The sequence below is a fragment of the Chlorocebus sabaeus genome, chromosome 22 (genome assembly GCF_047675955.1).
Source record: "Chlorocebus sabaeus isolate Y175 chromosome 22, mChlSab1.0.hap1, whole genome shotgun sequence".
In the NCBI taxonomy this organism is placed as follows: Eukaryota; Metazoa; Chordata; class Mammalia; order Primates; family Cercopithecidae; genus Chlorocebus; species Chlorocebus sabaeus.
In genome coordinates this window covers 48,481,514-48,504,396 of record NC_132925.1, presented here as the reverse complement: position 1 = coordinate 48,504,396, position 22,883 = coordinate 48,481,514, and the positions used below count along the sequence as shown (strand labels likewise).

The 22,883-nt window shown below is 51.6% G+C and overlaps 1 protein-coding gene and 1 non-coding gene across 3 annotated transcripts; both read right to left on the bottom strand.

Moving 5' to 3' along the window:
• Nucleotides 1–13,083: 13,083 nt before the first annotated feature.
• On the bottom strand, nucleotides 13,084–13,191 carry LOC119626097 (small nucleolar RNA U13). Its single transcript, XR_005242286.1, has one exon. It is a non-coding gene; the product is annotated as a small nucleolar RNA U13 (small nucleolar RNA).
• A 5,973-nt stretch (nucleotides 13,192–19,164) lies between these two features.
• On the bottom strand, nucleotides 19,165–21,059 carry GP9 (glycoprotein IX platelet). Of its 2 annotated transcripts, none has more exons than XM_007985411.3 (3): nucleotides 20,720–21,054; nucleotides 19,950–20,075; nucleotides 19,165–19,843 (listed from the first exon to the last, which is right to left on the bottom strand). In XM_007985411.3, the coding sequence occupies exon 3, from the start codon at nucleotides 19,829–19,831 to the stop codon at nucleotides 19,298–19,300; it is 534 nt and encodes a 177-aa protein (XP_007983602.1). In that variant the 5' UTR covers nucleotides 19,832–19,843; nucleotides 19,950–20,075; nucleotides 20,720–21,054; the 3' UTR covers nucleotides 19,165–19,297. The 2 variants fall into 2 exon arrangements, with proteins under 2 accessions (XP_007983602.1, XP_072865720.1); XM_073009619.1 differs by having other exon boundaries at nucleotides 19,171–19,839; nucleotides 20,720–21,059.
• Nucleotides 21,060–22,883: the final 1,824 nt, after the last annotated feature.

The following is a 22,883-nucleotide window of genomic DNA, read 5'->3' as shown; positions in this document are numbered from 1 at the left end:
GCCACTGCGCCTAGGACTGGTTCTGTCATCTTTGAGCCCAGAGGCAGTCCAGGTGGCCATGTACCTCAACTAGTCTCCAGGCCCGGGGTGGCAGACATGCTGCCCCTTGCCAGTCTGCTGCCCAGAGTCCTGCGAGACCTTCCCTCTGTCCCTAAACCCCTAGGGGACCCCCTGAGCAAGAAGCAGTCGTTGCCTGAGGGGCAGAGGAAGCTTGGGCTGGGTCCCTTCTCTGCCAGGGACACCCCAGGTTCCTCCCATTGGGCTTGTGTTGGAGAGGGCTCTTTGATGATTGGCAGGGCACCCTCACCCTGACCTCCCCATGAGGGAAGCATCACTATGAGGAGTCCCTTGCCTGGCCCTTGTAGCCACATTGATCCCACGATGGCAGGAACAACCCACCCCATGATCAAGGTTCCCCCCACCCCTGGATCCTGAGCTAAAGACATTTCCTACAGAGAAGTGTTCCCACCCCATCTCAGACACAAACGCCAGTGTCCAGGGGCTTAGGGCCTATGCCTGGGGGTTGTGGGGCTCTGACCTGTTATTCCGAGTTAGGACCTAAGAACACTCCTGTGATGTGACCAGTGCAGAGATGTTACCAGGCACATAGTGGATGCTCAGGTAAGTGCCTGAATCAAGTCTCTGGCACCGGGAAGCCCATGAAATCCATAGCCCGCCCACCAGTATAATCGGGTCTATTCCTGGTCACTCAAATAAGGGGTTCTCTGTTGAAAGGGACTCTCAAACAGCAGGGCTGCTGGTCAGTCACCCTGAGGAAGAAGAGGGGGGCCTGGCAGTGCTGCACCCCCTTGCCAAGCCTGACTCAGACAAACTGACATGATGGGGCTCAGAGCAGGCTGCCATTGAAACCCAGGTGCGCCCTGACCTGTGGCACTGGGCAGGTCATTTCCCCTCTCTGGGCCTTGGTTTCCTCAAACGTGGGATCCAATTCCCTGTCCCATTTGCATCCCGGGGAACCCTGAAGAGACCCCAGGAGGGGAGTGCTTTCTGCACTGAAGGCCTGGAACAGGGCACTGGAAGAGGAAGGCCCAGAGCCCTGGCTCTCAAGACAGGCCTGGCTCCAGGCAACTGCCATCCTTCCCAGGGAGAAGGAAGGCCTGATGTCTGAATTCCCCATTCTCTTCTGAATGCCAGGAAGCACCTAAGTGCACGTTTGCCCCGTGGAAGACAAACCCATAACCAGGCCTGTCGGAGCCCAGCCACCTCCACACTCCCCAGAGGCTCAGACCAGGGTCAATCTGTCCCTAGGGCCCTCTAAGGCCTCTGCCCAAACCACAGGACTGCCCAGACCCCAGAGCAAACTCAGACAGCACAGGTCACTCCTTGACTTCAAAGTATAGAAGCTGAGTCTGGGGCCCAGAGGGTCTTGCTCAAAGCCCCCACGATGTTCACTCCTGAGCCCCCACCTGCAGACCCAAGCTGGGTGCTGGGTCCCAGAGGCGAGTCTGCCTTGCTCCCTCCAAGGGCTCCCAAAGCTCCAACCTGGACCCCTCTCCTCCCTGCACACATTTGCCTCTGGGCTCGACTGAGGGCTGGGATTGGCCAGTCCCGCCCTCAGGGAAACCAGGAGGCAGGGGGACCCTTCCCTATCCTCATCTACATCCTGGCTACTCCCATCCCCACCCAGCGCACCCACCTCCTGCCAGAGTCTCTGCCCCAGCCTCCTCCTGACCTAGTCCTGCCTTGGCCTCTCCTTGTGGCCACAGACAGCGTCCTCAAGCAAGCAAGTCTCCTAGCCACTAGGTCTCCACTCCCTCACTCAGATCCTTTCCATGGTCCTTGTGGCCCTCGGACTCCTTAGAGAGGGCCCAGCATTGGCCACTCTCCCCTGACCTAGCCACACACTGCTCTGCCACCCCTAGTCTGAGCTGCTCCCCACAGACCGACCATCCCAGGCCTTCTGCTGTGTGATGGGCTTCTCCAAGCCAAGAGTTCCTGTTCCCAAACAGCCTGAGCTGGAGCCCCAGGCCCCAGGAACAGCCATCCGGCCCTGACCCTGAGCTCCTAGACACTCCCATGACCCTGCAGAGGGCAGGAGGCCAGGCCCCATCTTGCCCAGGTGCTGCAGCTGCTGACCATGGTTCCCTACTGGAGAGCTTAGCCCCAATTCAGAGGAAGCTCTGGACTCAGTTCGTGTCCACTGTGCTCTCAGCAGGCCACGGTGCGGCCCACTGCAAGGAGCCCTGTCTACAGCTGTGGCTACAGAGGCCACACTTGGGGCTGGGGCTTCAGGGACTCCCCTGCAGGAGGGCAGTGCCCCTCAGTGACTGGCCATACATAAAATGCCACTGTCACCTCAGAGCAATCGGCCCAGGGAACAAGCTGCAGACATGGAGGTGTCCCTTTCATATCACATTTTAAAAGATTTGTTTCTTAGCACAACAATTGTATCTGCTGTGTTCTGGCCCTTCACTCTGCCAGGAAGCTCCACAGTCTGTGCTGGTTGGAGGGAAGCAGGAGAGGTGTGGCCCATTGAGAAGGTAGCACATGGCAGAGGAGGCTGGGAGAGGGGAGAGTGTGGCCAGGTGGCCCCGAGGGAGCTCCCTGGAGCCGGGTGAGTGGGGCCTGCCTGCTCCTGCCTTGCTCCACTTGTGGTCCGTGGGCCAGCGGCGTGGGCATCATCCAGGAGCCTATACAAAAATGCAGAACCTCAGCCTCTACCCCAGACCTCCTGAGTCAGAATCTGAATTTCAAGAGGATCCCCAGGGGGATCCTCATTGTGTGCACATCACTGAGGAACTCTGGTCAACACAGCCTGCTCACTGCACAAGCATGGCCCAGGGTCAGACCCTGACATCCTAGAATTTTCAGGTTCTTCCATTGGCCTGAAGGATCTTATCCATTTATGTCTTGGTCAAGTGTCTTTTCCTTCCTTCCTACAAGTGCCAACTTCATCTGCAGACTTCAAAGTCAAAGGGCTCATAGCGGCCGGGCGTGGTGGCTCACGCCTGTAATCCCAGCACTTTGGGAGGTCAAGGCGGGCAGATCACGAGGTCAGGAGATCGAGACCATCCTGGCTAACATGGTGAAACCCCTTCTCTACTAAAAAAAAAACAAAAAAATTAGCCGGGCCTGGTGGCGGGCACCTGTAGTCTCAGCTACTTGGGAGACTGAGGCAGGAGAATGGCGTAAATCTAGGGGACAGAGCTTGCAGTGAGCCGAGATCGTGCCACTGCACTCCAGTCTGGGCAACAGAGCGATTCCGTCTAAAAAAAAAAAAAAAACGCTCATGGCTCGCTCCTCAGCAAGGCTCAGACTCCATCCCACAGCCAGAGACAGCACCATAAATGGAGTCAGCAGGACCCCTGCATCACCCTGACACCCAGACACTCTCCCCAGGGCACTTTCATCATCCAAATGCTACTCTGCCTGGAAACATGCAAGCTTGTCATCCCTAATGGTGTTTTGTTGTTGTGGTGGTGGTGGTTGTTGTTTTTTATTTTCTTCATGTTACCTGGTCTAAGACCTAATATGGTCCTTGATCTCTTCTTGATCCTTGACCAACTTGACGCTGTAAACTCTTTGGGCAGAAAAGACATAAATTCACATATAGATGCCAAATCATCTAGATGCAGATGCAGAAGTCAGGGAGGGGCCTGAGGGTTACAAATGCTGAGAGCTAGACTTCCACACAGCCCTGATTTTCAGGCCTCTCTCGTGATCTATGGCGATCTGCAGTGTCTGAGTGCTGACCCCTGGAGATCCTGGGGGCACAGTGGCTGCTTCTCCTCAGGTTTCCCCTGCCAGCCCCACTGTGATCTGTGGAAGCGGCCACTGCCTCCTTTCACTCTCTGCCTCACAGAAGCATGTTGGCATCTCTTACCCACAGTCACCTCCCCTCATTCCCTTTGTCCTTGTGGATTTATCCCTTTTTTTTTTTTTTTTTTTTTTTTTGAGACAGAGTCTTGCTCTGTCGCCCAGGCTGGAGTACAGTGGCGGGATCTCGGCTCACTGCAAGCTCCGCCTCCCGGGTTCACGCCATTCTCCTGCCTCAGCCTCCTGAGTAGCTGGGACTACAGGCGCCCGCCACCTTGCCCGGCTAGTTTTTTTGTATTTTTTTAATAGAGACGGGGTTTCACCGCGTTAGCCAGGATGGTCTCGATCTCCTGACCTCGTGATCCGCCCGTCTCAGCCTCCCGAAGTGCTGGGATTACAGGCTTGAGCCACCGCACCTGGCCGGATTTATCCCTTTTTAAAAATAGGTCGGGTGTGGTGGCTTATGCCTGTAATCCCAGCACTTTGGGAGGCTAAGGTGGGCAGGTCACATGAAGTCAGGAGTTCAAGACCAGCCTGGCCAACACAGCGAAACCCTGACTCTACTAGAAATATAGAAAGTAGTCAGGCATGGTGGTGCACATCTGTAATCCCAGCCACTTGCGGGGCTAAGACAGGAGAATCGCTTGAACCCGGGAATCAGAGGTTGCAGTGAGCCCAGATTATACCGCTGCACTCCAGCCTGGGTGACAGAATGAGACTCTGTCTCAAAAATGAATAAATAAATAAATAAATAAATAAATAATACAAATTAAATTGAATTAAATTTTAAAAATAAAAATAACTGCCAAGGAATTCTGGTGGGGTGTGGGTAGGGAGAGGAGACCCCTTCTCCCCTGTGTGGTCAATATGCCAAGTGTAGCTGGAAGCCTGGAGCAGGCTCCAGAGGCATCCCCACAGCGCAGGTTGTCTGTGATGGTTGTCTTTTCTGACAGTTGATCATACGAATTGGGTAACTCTTGTCACACCCAAATAAAAGAGTCCAGAGGCGGGGGGCAGGACGGTGGCACATAACACTGCTCCAGGAATGTCATTCTCTATAGCCTGGCTGCTGAGGTTGCCTGCTCCAACCTGAAACCAGTTTTTTGTTTTGTTTTGATTTGTTTTTTTGAGTTGGAGTTTTTGCTCTTGTTGCCCAGGCTGGAATGCAGTGACGTGATCTCAGGTCACTGCAACCTCCGTCTCCTGGGTTCAAGCAATTCTCCTGTCTCAGCCACCCAAGTAGCTGGGAGATTACAGGCATGCGCCACCACGCCTGGCTAATTTTTTCTATTTAATAGAGATGGGGTTTCACTATGTTAGTCAGGCTGGTCTCAAACTCCTGACCTCAGGTGACCCACCCACCTTGGCCTCCCAAAGTGCTGGGATTACAGGCGTGAGCCACCGCACTCAGCCAAAGCCAGTCTTATCTGATAGGTACTGACACCACCTGCTGCAACTCTAAGATGAGTTTCACACTCTGTCACTCACCAGTTAGAGCTGGCCAGTGTCCCCAAATTTTACTGGTGCCAATGAACTTTCCAAAAAACAGTATGTACCATTTCTCCTTTTTATAACACCTCTAACCTCCTCTTTGTTCTTCAGACATATTGAAGACCACTTACTTGGTCTGTGTGTAAGACCAAAATTGCTTCCCACATAAAATGTTAAATGTAGAGATTTGTCTCTATATTTGAATCCTTGATTTTGACACTCTGGAAGGTGCTCTGGCTGTACCCAGCCTTCTGCTGAAATCGCTCATGAGGAGTTTCAGGTGGTGTCAGCCTCATCTCTTCCTTTGTTAAGTTCCTCAGAAAGAAATTTGCAAAGATATTCATAGGATGAACTGAATTTAGAGGTTCATCTGGGAGACTTGAATCTTGCTGTCATGAACGGGTACATTTTTTGTTTATTCAAACCTTCTTTCTGTTCTCAACAACATTTTGCTATCATTGTTTTTTAACCAACCAAATTTAAAAAACTTATTTTAGAGATAGAGTCTCACTATGTCGCCCAGGCTGCTCTTAAACTCCTGGCCTCAAGAGATCCTCCCGCCTCAGCCTTCCAAAGTGCTAGGGTTACAGGCGTGAGCCACCGCACCTGGCCAATAAACCAAATTTTAGTACCCCACGAAAGTTCTGGATCTGTGTGGTACAAACAGGCTTTTAAGAAGTCCTCAGGCTTGTCAAAAGCCCACGGGGCAGGAGCAGAGAAGCTGGGAGGATTCTGTTAGACTCATTTATCTTATATATGAGGTACTGCCTAGAAGCTTGAAAAAAGGGCTTAGTGCTAAAAACGTTGCAGAATCGTTACTCAACTTTAGAAAACTTATGGTAAAATATACAAACATAAAACTCACCATCTTTGTCATTTTTTAAGAGCACAGTTCAGTAGTGCTAAGTCTGTTCCCATTGTTAGGCAACCAGGCTCCTGAGCTTTCTCACCTGAGAACTGAAACTCTGTACCCACTTAACAGCTCCACATGCCCCTCCCCGAGTCTGTACTCTAGACTTTTTAAAGGCAGGTGGCTGGGTGACTTCAGTCACAAAATAAAATTACCCACATGTTTGCTGAAGGATACAACATAAATATATAAATACTTGATTTTTTAAAAGCCTTTCTGTGAGATAATTCGACTTTTTTTTTTTTTTTTTTTTTTTTGAGACGGAATCTGTCTCTGTTGCCCAGGCCGGAGTGCCGTGGCACGATGTTGGCTCACTGCAACCTCTACCTCCTGGGTTCAAGCGATTCTCCTGCCTCAGTCTCCCGAGTAGCTGGGATTAGAGGCATGCGCCGCCACCACACCCAGCTAATTTTTGTATTTTTAGTAGAGATGGGGTTTCACCATGTTGGCTAGGCTTGTCTTGATCTCCTGACCTCATGATCCTGCCGCCTCGGCCTCCCAGAGTGCTGGGATTACAGGCGTGAGCCACCGTGCCTGGCCAATTCAACTTTCTAAACTCAATGGAAGGAATGATTCTCCAAGTTATGATGGAGGTCCATGGAGCTTTTCTGAAATGGAGGACATCAGGTAAAGAGTGTGTATTCCAGGCTCTGGCCTTGGTCATATTGACTGACAGGTAGCTGCAAACCCAGCAGGCTGGGTGAACCACAGAGTCTGTTTTTTCCCTTTTTATTACGGAACCTTTGTAAACCAAAAGCCTCAAAGTTACCTCCCCTCCCCTCCACTCCCCTCCACTCCCCTCCCCTCCCCTTCCCTTCCCTTCCTTCTCTCTTTTCTCTTTCTTCTCTTTGTTTGAGATAGGATCTCACTCTGTTGCCCAGGCTGGAGTACAGTGGTGCAATCTTGGCTCTCAGCAACCTTTGCCTTCCAGGTTCAAGCGATCCTCCTGCCTCGGCCTCCTAAGTTGGTGGAACTACAGGTGTGCGCCATCATGCCCGGCTAATTTTTGCATTTTTTTTTGTAGAGACGAGGTTTTGTCTTGTTGTCCAGGCTGGTCTTGAATTCCTGACCTCAAGGGATCCACCGGCCTTGGCCTCTCAAAGTGCTGGGATTACAGGCGTGAGTCACTGCACCGGGCCTCAAAGTTGTTTTCTAATTAATAGGAATACAAAGACCCCAAATAGCAGCATAAAATTGTATCTATATCCCTGTAAAAGTCTGAATAAAAACAGAACAGGATATCTGTGCGGTTGCACTGACACCCTGAAGTGCCACCTGTCTCCAGTCTCTGCTTCCCACTGAAGGGGTGGCCTGCCCCTCCACACCTGTGGGCGTTTCTCATTGGGTGAAACAAGAGACTTGAGAAAAGAAATGAGACACAGAGACAAAGTATAGAGAAAGAAAAAGTGGGCCCAGGGGACCGGCGCTCAGCATACAGAGGACCCACGCCGGCACCGGTCTCTGAGTTCCTTCAGTATTTATTGATCATTATCTTTACCATCTTAGAAAAAGGGAAGTGGCAGGATAATAGGATCATCGTAGGGAGAAGGTCAGCAGTAAGACATGTGAATAAAGATCTCTGTGACATAAGTTTAAGGAAAAGTGCTGTGCCTTGATATACATATGCAAATATCTCCATAAACCTTTTTAGTGCATAAAGAGCAGCATTGCGCTAGCAAGTCCCACCTTTCGCCCTAAGGCGGTTTTCTCCTTTCTCAGTAAACAGAACATACAATCGGGTTTTACACCCAGATGTTCCATTGCCCAGGGATGGCAGGAGACAGATGCTTTTCTCTATCTCAACTGCCAAGAAGACTTCTTTCCTCTTATACTAGTCCTCCTCAGCACAGACCCTTCACAGGTGTCACGCTGGGGGACAATCAGGTCTTTCCCTTCCCACGAGGCCATATTTCAGACTATCACAAGGGGAGAAACCTTGGACAATACCTAGCTTTCCTAGGCAGAGGTCCCTGCGACCTTTGGCAGTGTACATGTCCCTGGGTACTTGAGATTAAGAGAATGGTGATGACTTTTCACAAGCATACTGCCTTCAGGCACTTGTTTAACAAAGCACAGCCTGCACAGCCCAAAATCCTTTAAACATTGAGTCACCACAGCACATGTCTCTTGCAAGGACAAGGTTGGGGGTAGGGTCACAGATTAACAGCATCTCAAATACAGAACAAAATGGAATCTCTTATGTCTACTTCTTTCTATATAGACACAGTAACAGTCTGATCTCTCTTTTCCCCACACCCACTCCACAGGAAGGGGAAAGGGAGGACCAGTCACCCCTTTCCTTAAGGGCACGGCCTGAAGCACCTGCCTGCATCCCCTTGGCTAGGACTTGGTCACATAGGCGCAGCTCACTCAGGGCATCTGGGAAATGTCTGTATTCTGCACGGCCCTGTGCCTGGCTAAAATTCCATTCCCGTGGAAGAAGGGGAGGACAATTCAGAGACCAAGTGAGCAATCCTTGCCACATTGAGTGATCCTTGCCCAGCTTGCAGGGGTGGCCAGAAAAGGCCTGGTGCTTTGGGTTAACTAAAGAAGCCTTTCAGTTCCATCTCCCTCAAATGCAGCTGTGTTGCCTTTGGAGCCTTTCTTCCTCTAAGCAGAAGTTTTCTCATTTGAAAAAATGAGGATAATTCTTATCTTGCAGAGTTTTCTGAAGATTAGAAATGATATATATTGCTGAGTGCGGTGGCTCATGCCTGTAATCCTAGCACTTTGGGAGACTGAGGAGGGAGGGTTGCTTGAGCCCAGGAGTTCAAGACCAGCCTGAGCAACACTGTGAGATCCCATCTCTACCAAAGAAAAAAAATTAGCTGGGCATGGTGGCACGTGCCTGTGGTTCCAGCTACTCAGGAGGCTGAGGTGGGAGGATTGCTTGAGTAGCAGAGGTAGAGGCTGCAGTGAACCGTGATCGTGGCACTGCACTCCAGCCTGGGCAACAGAGTAGGAACTTGTCTCAAAAACAAAAAAAAAAGAAAAAGAAAAAAGAAAAATTATATGTAATGCATATATAATAATGACATATGTGAAACAAATGGCTGGTGCTTACCAAATAGGTGTTTCCACTGTAATTAGTACTGCCAACTATATTATTATTATTATTAATTTTTTTTTTGAGACAGAGTCTTGCTCTTTCACCAAAGCTGGAGTGCAGTGGCGTGATCTTGGCTTACTGCAAACTCTGCCTCCTGGGTTCAAGTGATTCTCCTATCTCAGCCTCCCAAGTAGCTGGGACCACAGGCATGTGCCACCACACCCAGCTAATTTTTGTATTTTTAGTAGAGATAGAGTTTCACCCTCTTGGCCAGGCTGGTCTCGAACTCCCAACCTCAAGCCTTCCAAAAAGCTGGGATTACATGACTGAGCCACTGTGCCTGGCCCTGCCAAGTATATGATTCAGCAAACAAACATTACAGACTGTGATGGTTATTTTATGTGCCAACTTTGCTGGGCCCTGGTATTGAGATATGTGGTCAAATATCATTCTGGGTGTTTCTGTGAGGGTGTTTTGGATGAGATTAGCATTTGAACATTGGACTTTGAGAAAAGCACATTGCCCTCTGTAATTGGGTGGGCCTTATCCAGTCAGTTGAAGGCCTGAAAAGAACAAAAAGACTGACCTCCCCTGAACAAGAGGGGATCTGCAGCAACACGCTTTGGACTTGACCTGTGATTCTGTGTCCCCAGGTCTCCAGACTGCCGGTCCAGCATGCAGGTTTTGACTTGCCAACATTCATCATCATGTGAACCAATTCCTTAAACTCTCTCTCTGTACACACTTCCTATTGGTCATTTCTCAGAGAACCCTGACTAATACACGGATGCCAATGTTTACTTTCCAGGGGACATTCAGACATGGGGTCAATCCTTTGCACTCCAGAGTATTTGTAATGATGATTTCTGCCCTGCTGACTTTTTTCCTTTATTCATCCAGCATTTTAGGGCCAACTTTATTTTAAGTGGGGTGAGGAGAGGAATGAGAGGGAAGAGGGAAAATTCTTGCTATTGAAAATGCATCTGGGGGCCAGATGAGGTGGCTCACACCTGTAATCCACCTGCTTTGGGAGACCAAAGCAGCTGGATCACTCGACGTCAGGAGTTTGAGACCAGCCTGGCCAACATAGTGAAACCCTGTCTCTACCAAAAATACAAAAATCAGCCGAGCATGGTGGCAGGTGCCTGTAAACCTAGCTACTCAGGAGGCTAAGGCAGGAGAATCGCTTGAACCCGGGAGGCGGAGGTTGCAGTGAGCCGAGATCATGCCACTGCACTTCAGCCTGGACAACAGAGCAAGACTGACTCCATCTCAAAAAAAAAAAAAGAAAAGAAAATGCATCTGGGGCCAAGCATGGTGGGTCATGCCTGTAATCCCAGCACTTTGGGAGGCCGACATGGGTGGATCACTTGAGCCCAGGAGTTTGAGACCAGCCTGGCCAACATGGTGAAACCCCAACTCTACTAAAAATACAAAAATTATCTGGGTAGGGTGGTGCACACCTATAGTCCCAGCTACTGAGGAGGCTGAGGCAAGAGAATCACTTGAACTTGGGAAGCAGAGGTTGCAGTGAACCGAGATTGCTCCACTGCACTCCAGCCTGGGCAATAGAGCAAAACTCTGTCTCAGAAAAACAAACAAACAAACAAACAAACAAAACAAAATGCATCTGAACTTTGACCCTCCAAATGAACTTACTTTATTTTATTTATTTTTTTTGAGACAGGGTATCACTCTGTCATTCAGGTTGGAGTGCAATGGTGCAATCTTGACTCGCTGCAACCTCCCTCCGCCTTGTGCCTCAGCCTCCCGAGTAGCTGGGATTACAGGTGTGTGCCACCACGCCCAGCTGGTTTTTGTATTTTTAGTAGAGACAGGGTTATGCCATGTTGGCCAGGCTGGTTTCCATCTCCTGGCCTCAAGTGATCCACCCACCTCGGCCTCCCAAAGTGTTGGGATTACAGGCATGAGCCACTGCACCCAGCTGAACTTTACTTTTTCCCAAATCAACTTTGGGATTCTGTCCCAAGAAAACACGTCTAGATGTGGAAAAAGTTTTATGTACAAAGAATTCAGATATAATGTGCTATTGGTTTGCTTTTTTTTTTTTGAGACAGAATTTCACTCTTGTCACCCAGGCTGGAGTGCAATGGCATGATCTTAGCTCACTGCAACCTCTCCTCCGACGTTCAAGTGATTCTCCTGCCTCAGCCTCCCAGGTAGCTGGGATTACAGGCGCCCACCACCATGCCCGGCTAATTTTTGTTTTTTTTTTTTTGAGACGGAGTCTCGCTGTGTCGCCCAGGCTGGAGTGCAGTGGCCGGATCTCAGCTCACTGCAAGCTCCGCCTCCCAGGTTCACGCCATTCTCCTGCCTCAGCCTCCCAAGTAGCTGGGACTACAGGCGCCCACCACCTCACCCTAGTTTTTTGTATTTTTTAGTAGAGACGGGGTTTCACCGTGTTAGCCAGGATGGTCTCGATCTCCTGACCTTGTGATCCACCCGTCTCGGCCTCCCAAAGTGCTGGGATTACAGGCTTGAGCCACTGCGCCCGGCCTAATTTTTGTATTTTTAGGAGAGATAGGGTTTCACCATGTTTTCACCAGGCTAGGCTGGTCTCAAACTCCTGACCTCAGGTCATCCACCCACCTCGGCCTCCTGAAGTGTTGGGATTACAGGCGTGAGCCACTGCACCTGGCCTGTTTTGCTATTTGACCCCTCCAAATCTCATGTTAAAATGTGATTCCCCCATGTTGGAGGTGATGCCTGGTGGGAGGTGGGTCATGGGAGTGCACCCCTCATGGCTTGGTGCAGTCCTCACACCAATGAGATAACGAGTGAATTCTCACTACGTTAGTTCCCAAGAGACCTGATTTTCAAAAAGAGCCTGGCACCTCCCTCCCCTCTTTCCTGCTCCCTCTCTCACCATGTGACCCACCAGCCCCCCTTCACCTCCACCATGAGTGAAAGCTTCCCTGAGGTCTCACTAGGAGCAGATGCTGGCACCAGGCTTTCTGAACAGCCTGCAGAACCATGAGCCAAATAAACCTCTTTTCTTTATAAATTACCCTGTCTCGGGTATTCCTTTATAGAGACACAAACAGACTAAGACATAATGCCATTTGTTGGGGGTAGGGGGGACTTGGAAACAACCTAGATATCCCAGAAAAGGAGTGGCATAGAAATGATCTTCATGAAGGATTTGATTGAAGTAGTGACTGGAATTCTAATATTGATTGGAAAATGCCAGTAAGTGAAAAAAACTGAATAGCTGTTTATCATTGCAATTTCCCACCCAAACCTAAATGTTACTCAATAAGAGGTGAATTAATAAAAATAAAATGAATACAATAAAATTAAAAATGACTAAGTAGGCCAGGCACGGTGGCTCACACTTGTAATCACAGCACTTTGGAAAGCCAAGGTCGGCAGATCACTTGAGCTCAGGAGTCCGAGACCAGCCCAGCCAACACAGCAAAATCTTGTCTCTACAAAAATATATTAGCCGGGTATGGTAGCATGCTCCTGTAGTCCCAGCTTCTCAGGAGGCTGAGGCAGGAGGTTAGCTTGAGCCCAGAAGGTCGAGGTTGCAGTGAGCTGAGATCGTACCACTGCATCTCAGCCTGGGAGACAGAGTGAGACTCTGTCTCAAAAAAAAATTGACCAAGTAAAAACAGATGAACCATGAAAATATATTCTCAATTACTCTCATAAATAAAACAATCTTAAATATATATTTAAATATGTGGGTGTGTATACACACACATACCCACCCACATAGGTATACATACACACACATTTTGGGAAGAAAGCCTGGAAGGATATTCGGTCAAAGTTAGGAAGAAATATCTCTCTGGAGGGTGATGGATTTCAGGCCTTTTATTATTATTTTTCATGTCTTGTAGGTAATGTGCTGACATCATAACAAGGTTTGAGAGAAGCACTTCTCACTCACACAAGAACGAGAAAAGCCAATTATCACACTTATAAACTACAAAAGCCTCCTAATTTTCTTTGTAGTTTTAGAGAAAAATTTTTGGTTATGATCATGAGTTAGTTATATATAGCCAGGAAAATCAATAAAGCTATTTCCATTCTTTAAAGAAGGGAAAAAGTTGGGCTAGATAATTTGTGTGGTTGTGATCTCAACCACATACAACTGTTCAGAGAAGGACACCAGAAGGAAATACTGCAATGGCGAGCCCCACTGTTTTCCCCGTGCCTTCACACTGGTGTGTTTACTTGCTAAGAATGTATCTTTTCCAGAGGTAGAAAAGAGAAAAGCTGGGATGCTTAGACCAACCGTGTGTTAATAGTGACTGTCTTTGGCTAAAGGTGCTTACAGAGATTGCTCTATTACTTAAAAAAAAAATTATTGCTATGTATTGTGGTAAAACCTACATGGCATGGGCTGGGCGTGGTAGCTCACGCCTGTAATCCCAGCACTTTGGGAGACAGGCAGGTGGATCACTTGAGGTCAGGAGTTCAAGAGCAGCCTCGCCAATATGGCAAAACTCTGTCTCTACTAAAAACATCCAAAAATTAGCTGGGCAAGGTGGCGCATGCCTGTAATCCCAGCTATTCAGGGGGCAGAAGAATCGCTTGAACCCAGGAGGAGGAGACTGCAGTGAGCCAAGATCGGCCTGGGCGACAGTGCAATGGCGTGATCTTGGCTCACTACAACCTCCACCTCCCGGGTTCAAGCGATTCTCCTGCCTCAGCCTCCCAAGTAGCTGAGATTACAGGTGTGCGCCACCACGCTGGCTAATTTTTGTATTTTTAATAGAGAGAGGTTTCGCCAGGTTGGCAGGTTGGTCTCAAACTCCTGACTTCAGGTGATCCACCTGCCTTTGCCTCCCAAAATGCTGGGATTACAGGCGCGAGCCACTGTGTCCAGCCTTGCAATTAAATATTAATGAAGGAAGTGGCCGGGTGTGGAGCCTCACGCCTGTAATCCCAGCACTTTGGGAGGCCGAGGCGGGTGGATCACGAGGTCAGGCGATCGAGACCATCCTGGCTAACACGGTGAAACCCCGTCTCTACTAAAAATACAAAAAATTAGCCAGGTGGTCGGGCACGGTGGCTCATGCCTGTAATCCCAGCACTTTGGGAGGCCGAGACGGGCAGATCACGAGGTCAGGAGATCGAGACCATCCTGGCTAACACGGTGAAACCCCGTCTCTACTAAAAAATACAAAAAACTAGCCGGGCGAGGTGGCGGGCGCCTGTAGTCCCAGCTACTTGGGAGGCTGAGGCAGGAGAATGGCATGAACCTGGGAGGCGGAGCTTGCAGTGAGCTGAGATCCAGCCACTGCACTCCAGCCTGGGCGACAGAGCAAGACTCCGTCTCAAAAAAAAAAAAAAAAAAAAAAAAAAATTAGCCAGGCATGGTGGCGGGTGCCTATAGTCCCAGCTGCTCGGGAGCCTGAGGCCGGAGAATGGCGTGAACCTGGAAGGCAGAGGTTGCAGTAAGCAGAGATCGTGCCACCACACTCCAGCCTGGGGGACAGAGTGAGACTCCATCTCAAAAAAAAAAAAAAAAAAAAAAATTAATGAAGGAAGTAATACAGTCTAGCTTTCCTGTCTGAATTTGATCCACTGTTTTAGAGATCCATCCAAGAAAGTAACACTTTCCCAAGATTTTGAGACATTTCTCAAAACCTGGAGTAGAGGTCCTCACTGCTTATTATCCAGAAGGATTGAAAATGAGAACTGCAGCGCCAGAGCCGGTTAGAAAGCTGGCAATTAGAGGCCCAGGTGCTGCTGAGTCCCAGCGGGCTTTCCATGCCACCAGTCACCCTCCCAGCATGGGCTGAGCTGAGCCAGGACAGAACTTACACCTTCCGCTCACTTCCATTTCTAGCCAGTCCAAGTCCCAAAACCTCAAAAATAGGGAAGCCAACAGTGCAGCCTTCAGTCTGTGGCCAGAGGCTCAAGACCCCTGGCCAGCCACTGGCATAGGTCCAAGAGTCCAAAAGCTGAAGAACTTGGAGTCTGACATTTGAGGGCAGGAAGCATCCAGCAGGGGAGAAAGATGAAAGCCAGAAGACTCAGCAAGTATAGTCCTTCCATATTCTTCTGCCTGCTTTTATTCTAGCTGAGCTGGCAGCAGGTTAGATGGTGCCTACCTAGACTGAGGATGGGTCTGCCTCTCCCAGTCCTCTGACTCAAATGTTAATCTCCTTTGGCAACACCCTCACATACACACCCAGGAACAATACTTTATATCCTTCAATCCAATCAAGTTGACACTCAATATTAACCATCACAGCCACTGACTGGGATCTGGACAGCAAATGTGCAAGCATGATCTGTGCCCCTCAGAGCTGGCCATGGGCATCATGCAGTCCTCTTTGTCCTCTGCTCTCCCGCTGGCCAGGAGCATGCAGAAGAGGGGAAGGACAGTTTCAGAAGCTGGGGAGGACAGTTTCTAGAAATATAGACTTGCCACTTGTGCCCAGTGCTGCACTATTAGCGGGCAGGCTTGAGCTCCACTTCCGTAACAGACACCGTAGCATATTGTCTTGTATGTTGAGAGTGGATTCCATGTTACAGCAGAGAAGGAGGCCTCCCAGTGAGCAGGTGGCCAGCAGAGAGGCCTGTGATCAGGAAGAGCAGCCAGATGGGTGGGTCAGTGGTTCTAGCTGCTGGTAAAATTACCCTACACAGGCTGGGTGCGGTGGCTGCTCACACCTAGTAGTCCCAGCACTTTGGGAGGCCAAAGCTGGCTAATCAGTTGCTTGAGTCCAGGAGTTCGAGATCAGCCTGGGCAACATGGCCAAACCCCTTCCCTACAAAAACTACAAAAATTAGCTGGGTGTGGAGGTGCATGCCTGTGGTCCCAGCTACTCGGGAGGCAGAGGTGGGAGGATCGCTAGAGTCCAGGAGGCCGAGGTTGTGGTGAGCCATGATGGCACCACTGCAGGAGGTCAGTGTGAGGCTGGTGTCAGGGGAGGTGACGTGGATGGCTCTGAGGGAGAGGAGATCGTGTGAATTGCTGGTGAAGTTACCCATGCAGGGGTATGTTTGGCCAACCATGCCTGTGGTGGGGGAGGCACTGAGGCTGGGGCTGGTGCTGTTGAATGCTGAAATTTTATCCCTAGTGTGCTTGCATTAGGAGGTGGGGCCTTGGCCGGGCGCGGTGGCTCAAGCCTGTAATCCCAGCACTTTGGGAGGCCGAGACGGGTGAATCACGAGGTCAGGAGATCGAGACCATCCAGCCTAACACGGTGAAACTCCGTCTCTACTAAAAAATACAAAAAACTAGCCGGGCGAGGTGGCAGGCGCCTGTAGTCCCAGCTACTCAGGAGGCTGAGGCAGGAGAATGGCGTAAACCCGGGAGGCGGAGCTTGCAGTGAGCTGAGATCCGGCCACTGCACTCCAGCCTGGGCGACTGAGCGAGACTCCATCTCACAAAAAAAAAAAAAAAAAAAAAAGGAGGTGGGGCCTTTGGAAGGTAATTAGGGCCCTTACAAAAGTGCTTGAGGTTGGCCAGGTGTGGTGGCTTTGGGAGGCCAAGGCAGGAGGATTGCTTAAGCCCAGGAGTTTGAGACTAGTTTGGGTAACAAGGTGAAACCCCATCTCTACCAAAAATTAGTTGGGCGTGGTGGCGCATGCCTGTAGTCCCACTACTGGGGAGGTTGAGGCGGGAGGCTGCAGTGAGCCATGATTGCACCACTGCACTCCAGCCCGGGCGACAGAGCAGGACCGTATCTCAAAAAAAAAAAAAAAAAAAAAAAAAAGAAGAAAGAAAAAAAGAAAAAAAAAGATGTGTATGAGGGAGCTGGCTGCCTCTTCTATCCCTTTCGCCCCTTCGCCAATGAGAGGAAGAGGGCCCTCAGCAGACACCAAATGCCAGTGCCTGGATCTTGGACTTCCCAGGCTTCAGAACCATGAGAAATAAATGTTCACTGTTTTTACAGTACCCAGACTGGCATTTGGTTGAAGCAGCAAAAACTGGCGAAGGCAGACAGTGACCTTCCAGGGAGTCACCGTCTCCTAGGGTGCTTGTGTGGCCAGCCATCCACCTTGGGAAATCCCTGCCTGGCTTCAGAGGCCTCCACCCTCCTCACCCACAGAGGACTTGTTGCCCAGGCAGCCTGCAGGTTCTTGCTGGACCGAGCAGGACAGGGGCCTGGAATCGCTGGTGGGTACACACGGCCTTAGGAAGGCACCGAAGGAGGGGGATCTGTGTAGCACCCCGTGTCGGGGGTTGGGGACTGAAGGGCCTTAGTTCCAGGGTCCCCCACAGGCCTGGAAGCTTTCGAGGGAGCACGTGTGAAAGAGAATAAGCAGGCAACCTGGGCCTGCACCCTCCTCCAAGCAGCAGGTCACAGAACAGCTCCCTCCTTATAGGCTCCCACAGGGAAACCCAAGAGTGACCCATGGGAGGTGCTGCATGCAAGCCTTGGACACATCTGGTGCCCAAGGAGCAGATGCCAGCTTTTTTTTTTTTTTTTTTTTTTTTTGAGGCGGAGTCTTCACTCTGTCACCCAGGCTGAAGTGCAGTGGCTCGATCTCGGCTCACTGCAAGCTCCGCCTCCCGGGTTAGCGCCATTCTCCTGCCTCAGCCTCCCGAGTAGCTGGGACTACAGGCACCTGCCACTGCGCCCGGCTAATTTTTTGTATTTTAGTAGAGACGGGGTTTCACCGTGTTAGCCAGGATGGTCTCGATCTCCTGACCTCGTGATCCGCCCGCCTCGGCCTCCCAAAGTGCAGGGATTACAGGCGTGAGCCACCGCGCCCGGCCGATGCCAGCTTTTACGATTGTTCTTAGGCAGCCGTGTCACAGCGGAAATCACAGGCTCAGCCTGATCCAGTTGGCTGATGTTCTATTTGTCCTGCCTATGTATTTCCTAAAATTTCTTATTTAGTTGCCAACACTTAAAGACTTCAGAGAGTTCACATAACAATCTAGCTTTCTGACCTCTCTGGAAGAACGGGACGCCTGGCACCTGGGCCCCCATCTCTACATGGTGGCAGTCGGCTGAGCCCCTCTGGATGGAACACAGGCTCCCTGGTTTGCCACATTCCCTACCACTCCTCACTGGCCCCCACCTCCGAGTTTGGGGTTCCTGCTCCGACCTGAGCTCTGTCAGTCAGTGCCCTCCAGCTGCACTCTAAACCCGCTTGGGCTACCTGGTGGAATCTTCCGACGCACAGGCCCACCCAAGCTGGTCTGCTGGTTACACATGCAGCCCCCTCGAGGGGTGGGGTCCCAGTGTAATTATATTTGGATTTGGCTTGGCCAGTAACAGGCCCATAAATGTTACCTCATGTGGTGGAGAAAAGTTTATGATTTTAACATCTGGCACCAGGATTCCTCAGAGGGGCAGAGCTGCCTTGTTTGAAGGATTTGGTGATCAGGGCTTGGGGTAGGAGGGGGGCCCCAGGGTTTGGAGGTGCAGATGTTAGCCCTGTAGGAGCTTGTCTTCCATGAGAGAGGGATTTGTCTTATTTCTGGAGAAGAGTAGACAGGAAAAAAAGGAGAGAGAAGACGGAGGAGAGGACAGGGCCCAGTGAGCCCCAGCAGCCTCACGGCCAAGGTGGAGTGGTCGGAGGCCGTGACAGAAAAGGGCCCGCCAAGCCATTTCTGTCATGGGGACGGAAACCCTTCTCTCCTCCCTCCAGGGGCCTTTGGGACACCCTCCTCTGCTCACTACTGTGCTGGGAGAGCGAGATTTCTGGGGAATGTGGTGAGGGCTGGGCCCCGGTGTGAAGCTGGCCTGGGCTGTCCAGGGTGACCCACACCAGAAGCAGACGGCTGAGGCCATGAGACCCAGAGTCCCAGGTCCTGGCTTGGGATGTCCAGAGACTGTGTAATTAAGGGTGAAAGGTAGGGGAGGTGGGCAGTCCATTTTACTAACAACTTGAGGAACAGGGAAGCCCCAATTGATGTCTGGTTATGACAAAATGGAGCCAGGTTTTCAGAAGGAGACAGACTCAAGTGCCAAAAGGGGAAAAAAGATCTCTGAGCTTATATAAAACAGCCAAGCTGCCAGTTTATTTTGGGCTTCTAGTGGTTTGGGCTGACCAGGCTTGGCGGAGTCTGGGGACCTGCCTCAGGGACTGGCCCCCTGGCCTGGGACCAGGGGTTCTGGGGGCCTGGCTCAATCCAGGGCCTCAGTGGTGGCACACAGCAGGCCAGCCAGAAGAGCCAGGCCCAGCGCAGCCACGGCGACCAGTGCCACGTCCCACAAGACCCCTGAGCGCACCCAGGACGCCTGCAGCTGCCAGCCGCAGCTGCCCAGCTGGTAGCCTGTCAGCTGGCCCAGCGGGCCATGGGCAGCGAGGCTGGGGCTGGCGCAGCGGACCTGCAGCAGGGCCTCAGGTGTGCGGTCCTCCAGCCAGAGGCGCAGATAGGTGAGGCTGCAGTCACAGTGCCACGGGTTCTGCGTCACATCGAGGGTCTGCAGCTGGGGCAGGTGGTCGAAGGCTCCCGGGGGCACGGACTGAAGGCTGTTGTTGGCCAGCAGGAGGTGGCGGGTGCGGGCTGGCAGGGCAGGCAGGGCCGTGAGCCCGCGGCCCCTGCAGTCCACCCACAGCCCCATGGTTTCCAGGGCGCGGCAGGTGCATGGGATAGGGCAGTCCTTGGTGGCCTCTGCTGTGGCCCAGAGCAGGAACAGGGCTTCCCAGGCAGGCATGGGACAGGCTGGCTGCAGAGAGAGGAACTGTGAGGGAGGGCCTGGCAGCTGACCCATCCTCAGGGACGGCAAGCACCGGGGATGCGGCGGAGCCTGACATGGGACGAGGCGCACTCACCTCCCTTCTTGGGTCTCAGCCTTCTCCTCCGGGAAACAGGCTGGTGACTGGGGAAGGTACAGCGTGCCCAACCCAGGCCTGGCTGACCCTCTCTGGACACCGTTGAAGGCAGGGTGGTGAGGGCAGCTGTGGATTGGGGTAAATTTGTTTTTGGGAAGGGGAAGGGACTTCCTGGCCCCTAGCAGAGACCCCATCCCCTACTTGGGGATGAGAGGAGCAGATGGCTGCTAAATGAGTCCCAGCCCAGGACCACAGACCCCAGAGACTAGGAAAGAGCCTTGGAGGGGCCTCCAGGCTGCGCCCAGCACCCCCCGCCAGCTAAGTGAGCTGTTACCTGATTCCCAGATGCAGAAGACAGTGGGATGGGGACACTGACTGGAGCAGGGAGGGGAACCCAGTGGGGCCCCATTTGGAAAGTCACTTATCTGGGCTAACACTGACTTGGGGAAACTGAGGCCCACAGAGGGAAAGCAATGTGCCCAGGGCCACCTGGTGTGGTGTCAGAGGCCAGACTCACACTCGGGTCTCAGGAACCATGGCCCTCTGTTTGGTTCTTCCCCAAAGGCGTTTCCCCTCCACAAGCAGAGCTCCCCCCACCCACAGCAGGTTTCCAGTGAATAAGTGTCAAATCAACTCATTAATCTTGACTCAGCCAAGGAGATGATGTCTCAGAGAGAATGTCCCACCCACCCCTGTCTTGTTAAGGGGACAGGAGTTGACCTCCTCTCTCACTGTGGGAGGCATGTTGGGTAATACAGAGGGCCACTTACCTGTGAAGCCTTCGGTTGGGCACTCCCGCGTGGCCTGAAAGGTCCTGGCTGAGGTCTGGGTGGCAACTCTATGGGATACAGCTGAGGTGGCCCCTGCGGAAGCGGGTGGAAGGAAGTGATGAAAATAGCCTGGCTTATCCCCCCAGTGCAGCCCTGGGGCCTATTTCCAGAGGCTGGAGGCCCTCAGGGGCCCGCGCCTTGGGCACAGAACCACATCTCAACCCCGGTTTATGAAGGGTGTCCCACTGTGCCGCCAGTGCTGTGACTGGCTTTGGGATTGGGTCTCTGGAGGACTGAGGTGGCCCCTCGCCTGCTCCCAGAAGGTGGAGAACTAGGAGACCCCCGAGAAACGTGGCTATGCTAGATGTTTCTCCGAACCTCAGTTTTCCTCATCTGTAAAGTGGGAGCAGTAACCCCGTCCTGCCTGCCTCACAGAGGGCTGGGCAGCTCCCACTGGCTGAGAACACCATGGTGGGGAGAGTGACTTCATTTTTAACTCTCCCTTCTCTTCTTGGTGCCATGGTTTTTAGCTCCTGCCTAGCACTTCCCCATCCCTCTTTCTGACAAACAACTGCAGGCCTGGGAAGCAGAGCTTCTCCCAAGCGTGAGTCTCTAGCTAGAATTTTGGCCTATGGTTTGAACATTTGCAGTACATTTCCTTCTAGAGCACATTCTACTTAGGGAAGGGACACCATTTTCCATTTATGTTAGTGACATAAAGCTTCCTATAAAACATAAATGTAGTTTGGGATGGAGAATTGCTTGAACCCGGGAGGCAGAGGTTGCAGTGAGCTGAGACTATACCACTGCACTCCAGCCTGGGCAACAGAGCGAGACTCCGTATTAATAAATAAATAAAATAAGGTCAAAACACAGAAGTTACAGAAGCCTGGCAGGAAAAGCCAAGGACAAAAGGCTGACGGAAGTTTTAAATGCACTTCATTGACACGCTGGACCCTCGGGAATATTCCTCGGCCCTACAGCGGGGGGGTGCCTGTTCTTATTTTGGTCCCACACCCTTCTCAGGCCAGCCTCCCTCCTCCTGCATGGCCAAGCAGGCTGAGTCCTTCCCCGGGAGGCCTCCTGTTCTCTCCCCCGCCCCCAGTTCTGCTCTTGGGGCAGGAGTTGGGTGTTCACCCTCCTGGGAGGCCCTGAGAGGCTGCCAGGCCCTAGCTCTTCTTCCCCCACCCACTGATCCTGGGCTCAGAGAAGGGTGGAGAAGGTGCTGTTCCCCCACTGAAGTCACGCCTGCTTGGCGGCCTGGTTGCTCCTGGGGGTCCCCTGGTGTGTGCTCAGTGGGGACTCTGACTGGAGCCTGGACCCTGGAGAGGAGCCTCAGCCTGTCAGGGCCTTCCCTCCCTCCCCATGGAGCCCTGGCATGTTCCGCCTCCTCTGCCCTGCACACATTCACCAGTGAGCCCCACGCAGGTGGGTAAGGGGTTCTGGAGTGAGTGGGGGCGCTGAAGCCGCCAGGCCAGGTGTCCTGAGTAGGGCTGGTGGGGCCCGTGCCCTCCTTCCTCTTGAGCCTCTGAGATTTCCTTATTTTCAGCATGTACAACTTAAAACGAAAAACTACATCAACATAGAGGGGTTTCGTGAATTTAAAAAACTACATAAATAATAAATAAATGATTTTCATTGTGGGAAATTAGAATATTCAGATGAACAGGAAGAAGAAAATAAAAATTTCCCCCCCATCCCCACATGAGGCAAGACTGTCTTTTTTTCCCCATGTGTACTTACCCATATGGGTAAATACACACCCATCTGTCCAAGAGGGACAGGATAATGCAGGAACTCGATCTGCGGACAGCCTGGATGAGCCTGCAAGTGGATTCTCCCAGAGCCTCCAGAGAGGAATGCAGCCCTGCCAGGTGAGCCCTGTTGTGGGAGCTCACCCGCCCTGCATCACCTTGATTTCCACCTACAAGGGATGCAGGGCAGGTGAGTCCGCACACCAGGGCTTAGCCGCTGAGGGCTCTTGGCTTGGGCCAGGATAGAAGTCAAAGAGCCAGTGGTGAAGAAAGCCGCTTTATATTCATTACATGTAATTTAAGGAGCAGGTTATTTAGAACTTTCTAGAAAAGGGGTGGTGAGTTTCCAGAACCCTGTAACTTTCAGGTTGTTGCCATGGCATGTTGCCATGGCATTTGTAAACTACCAT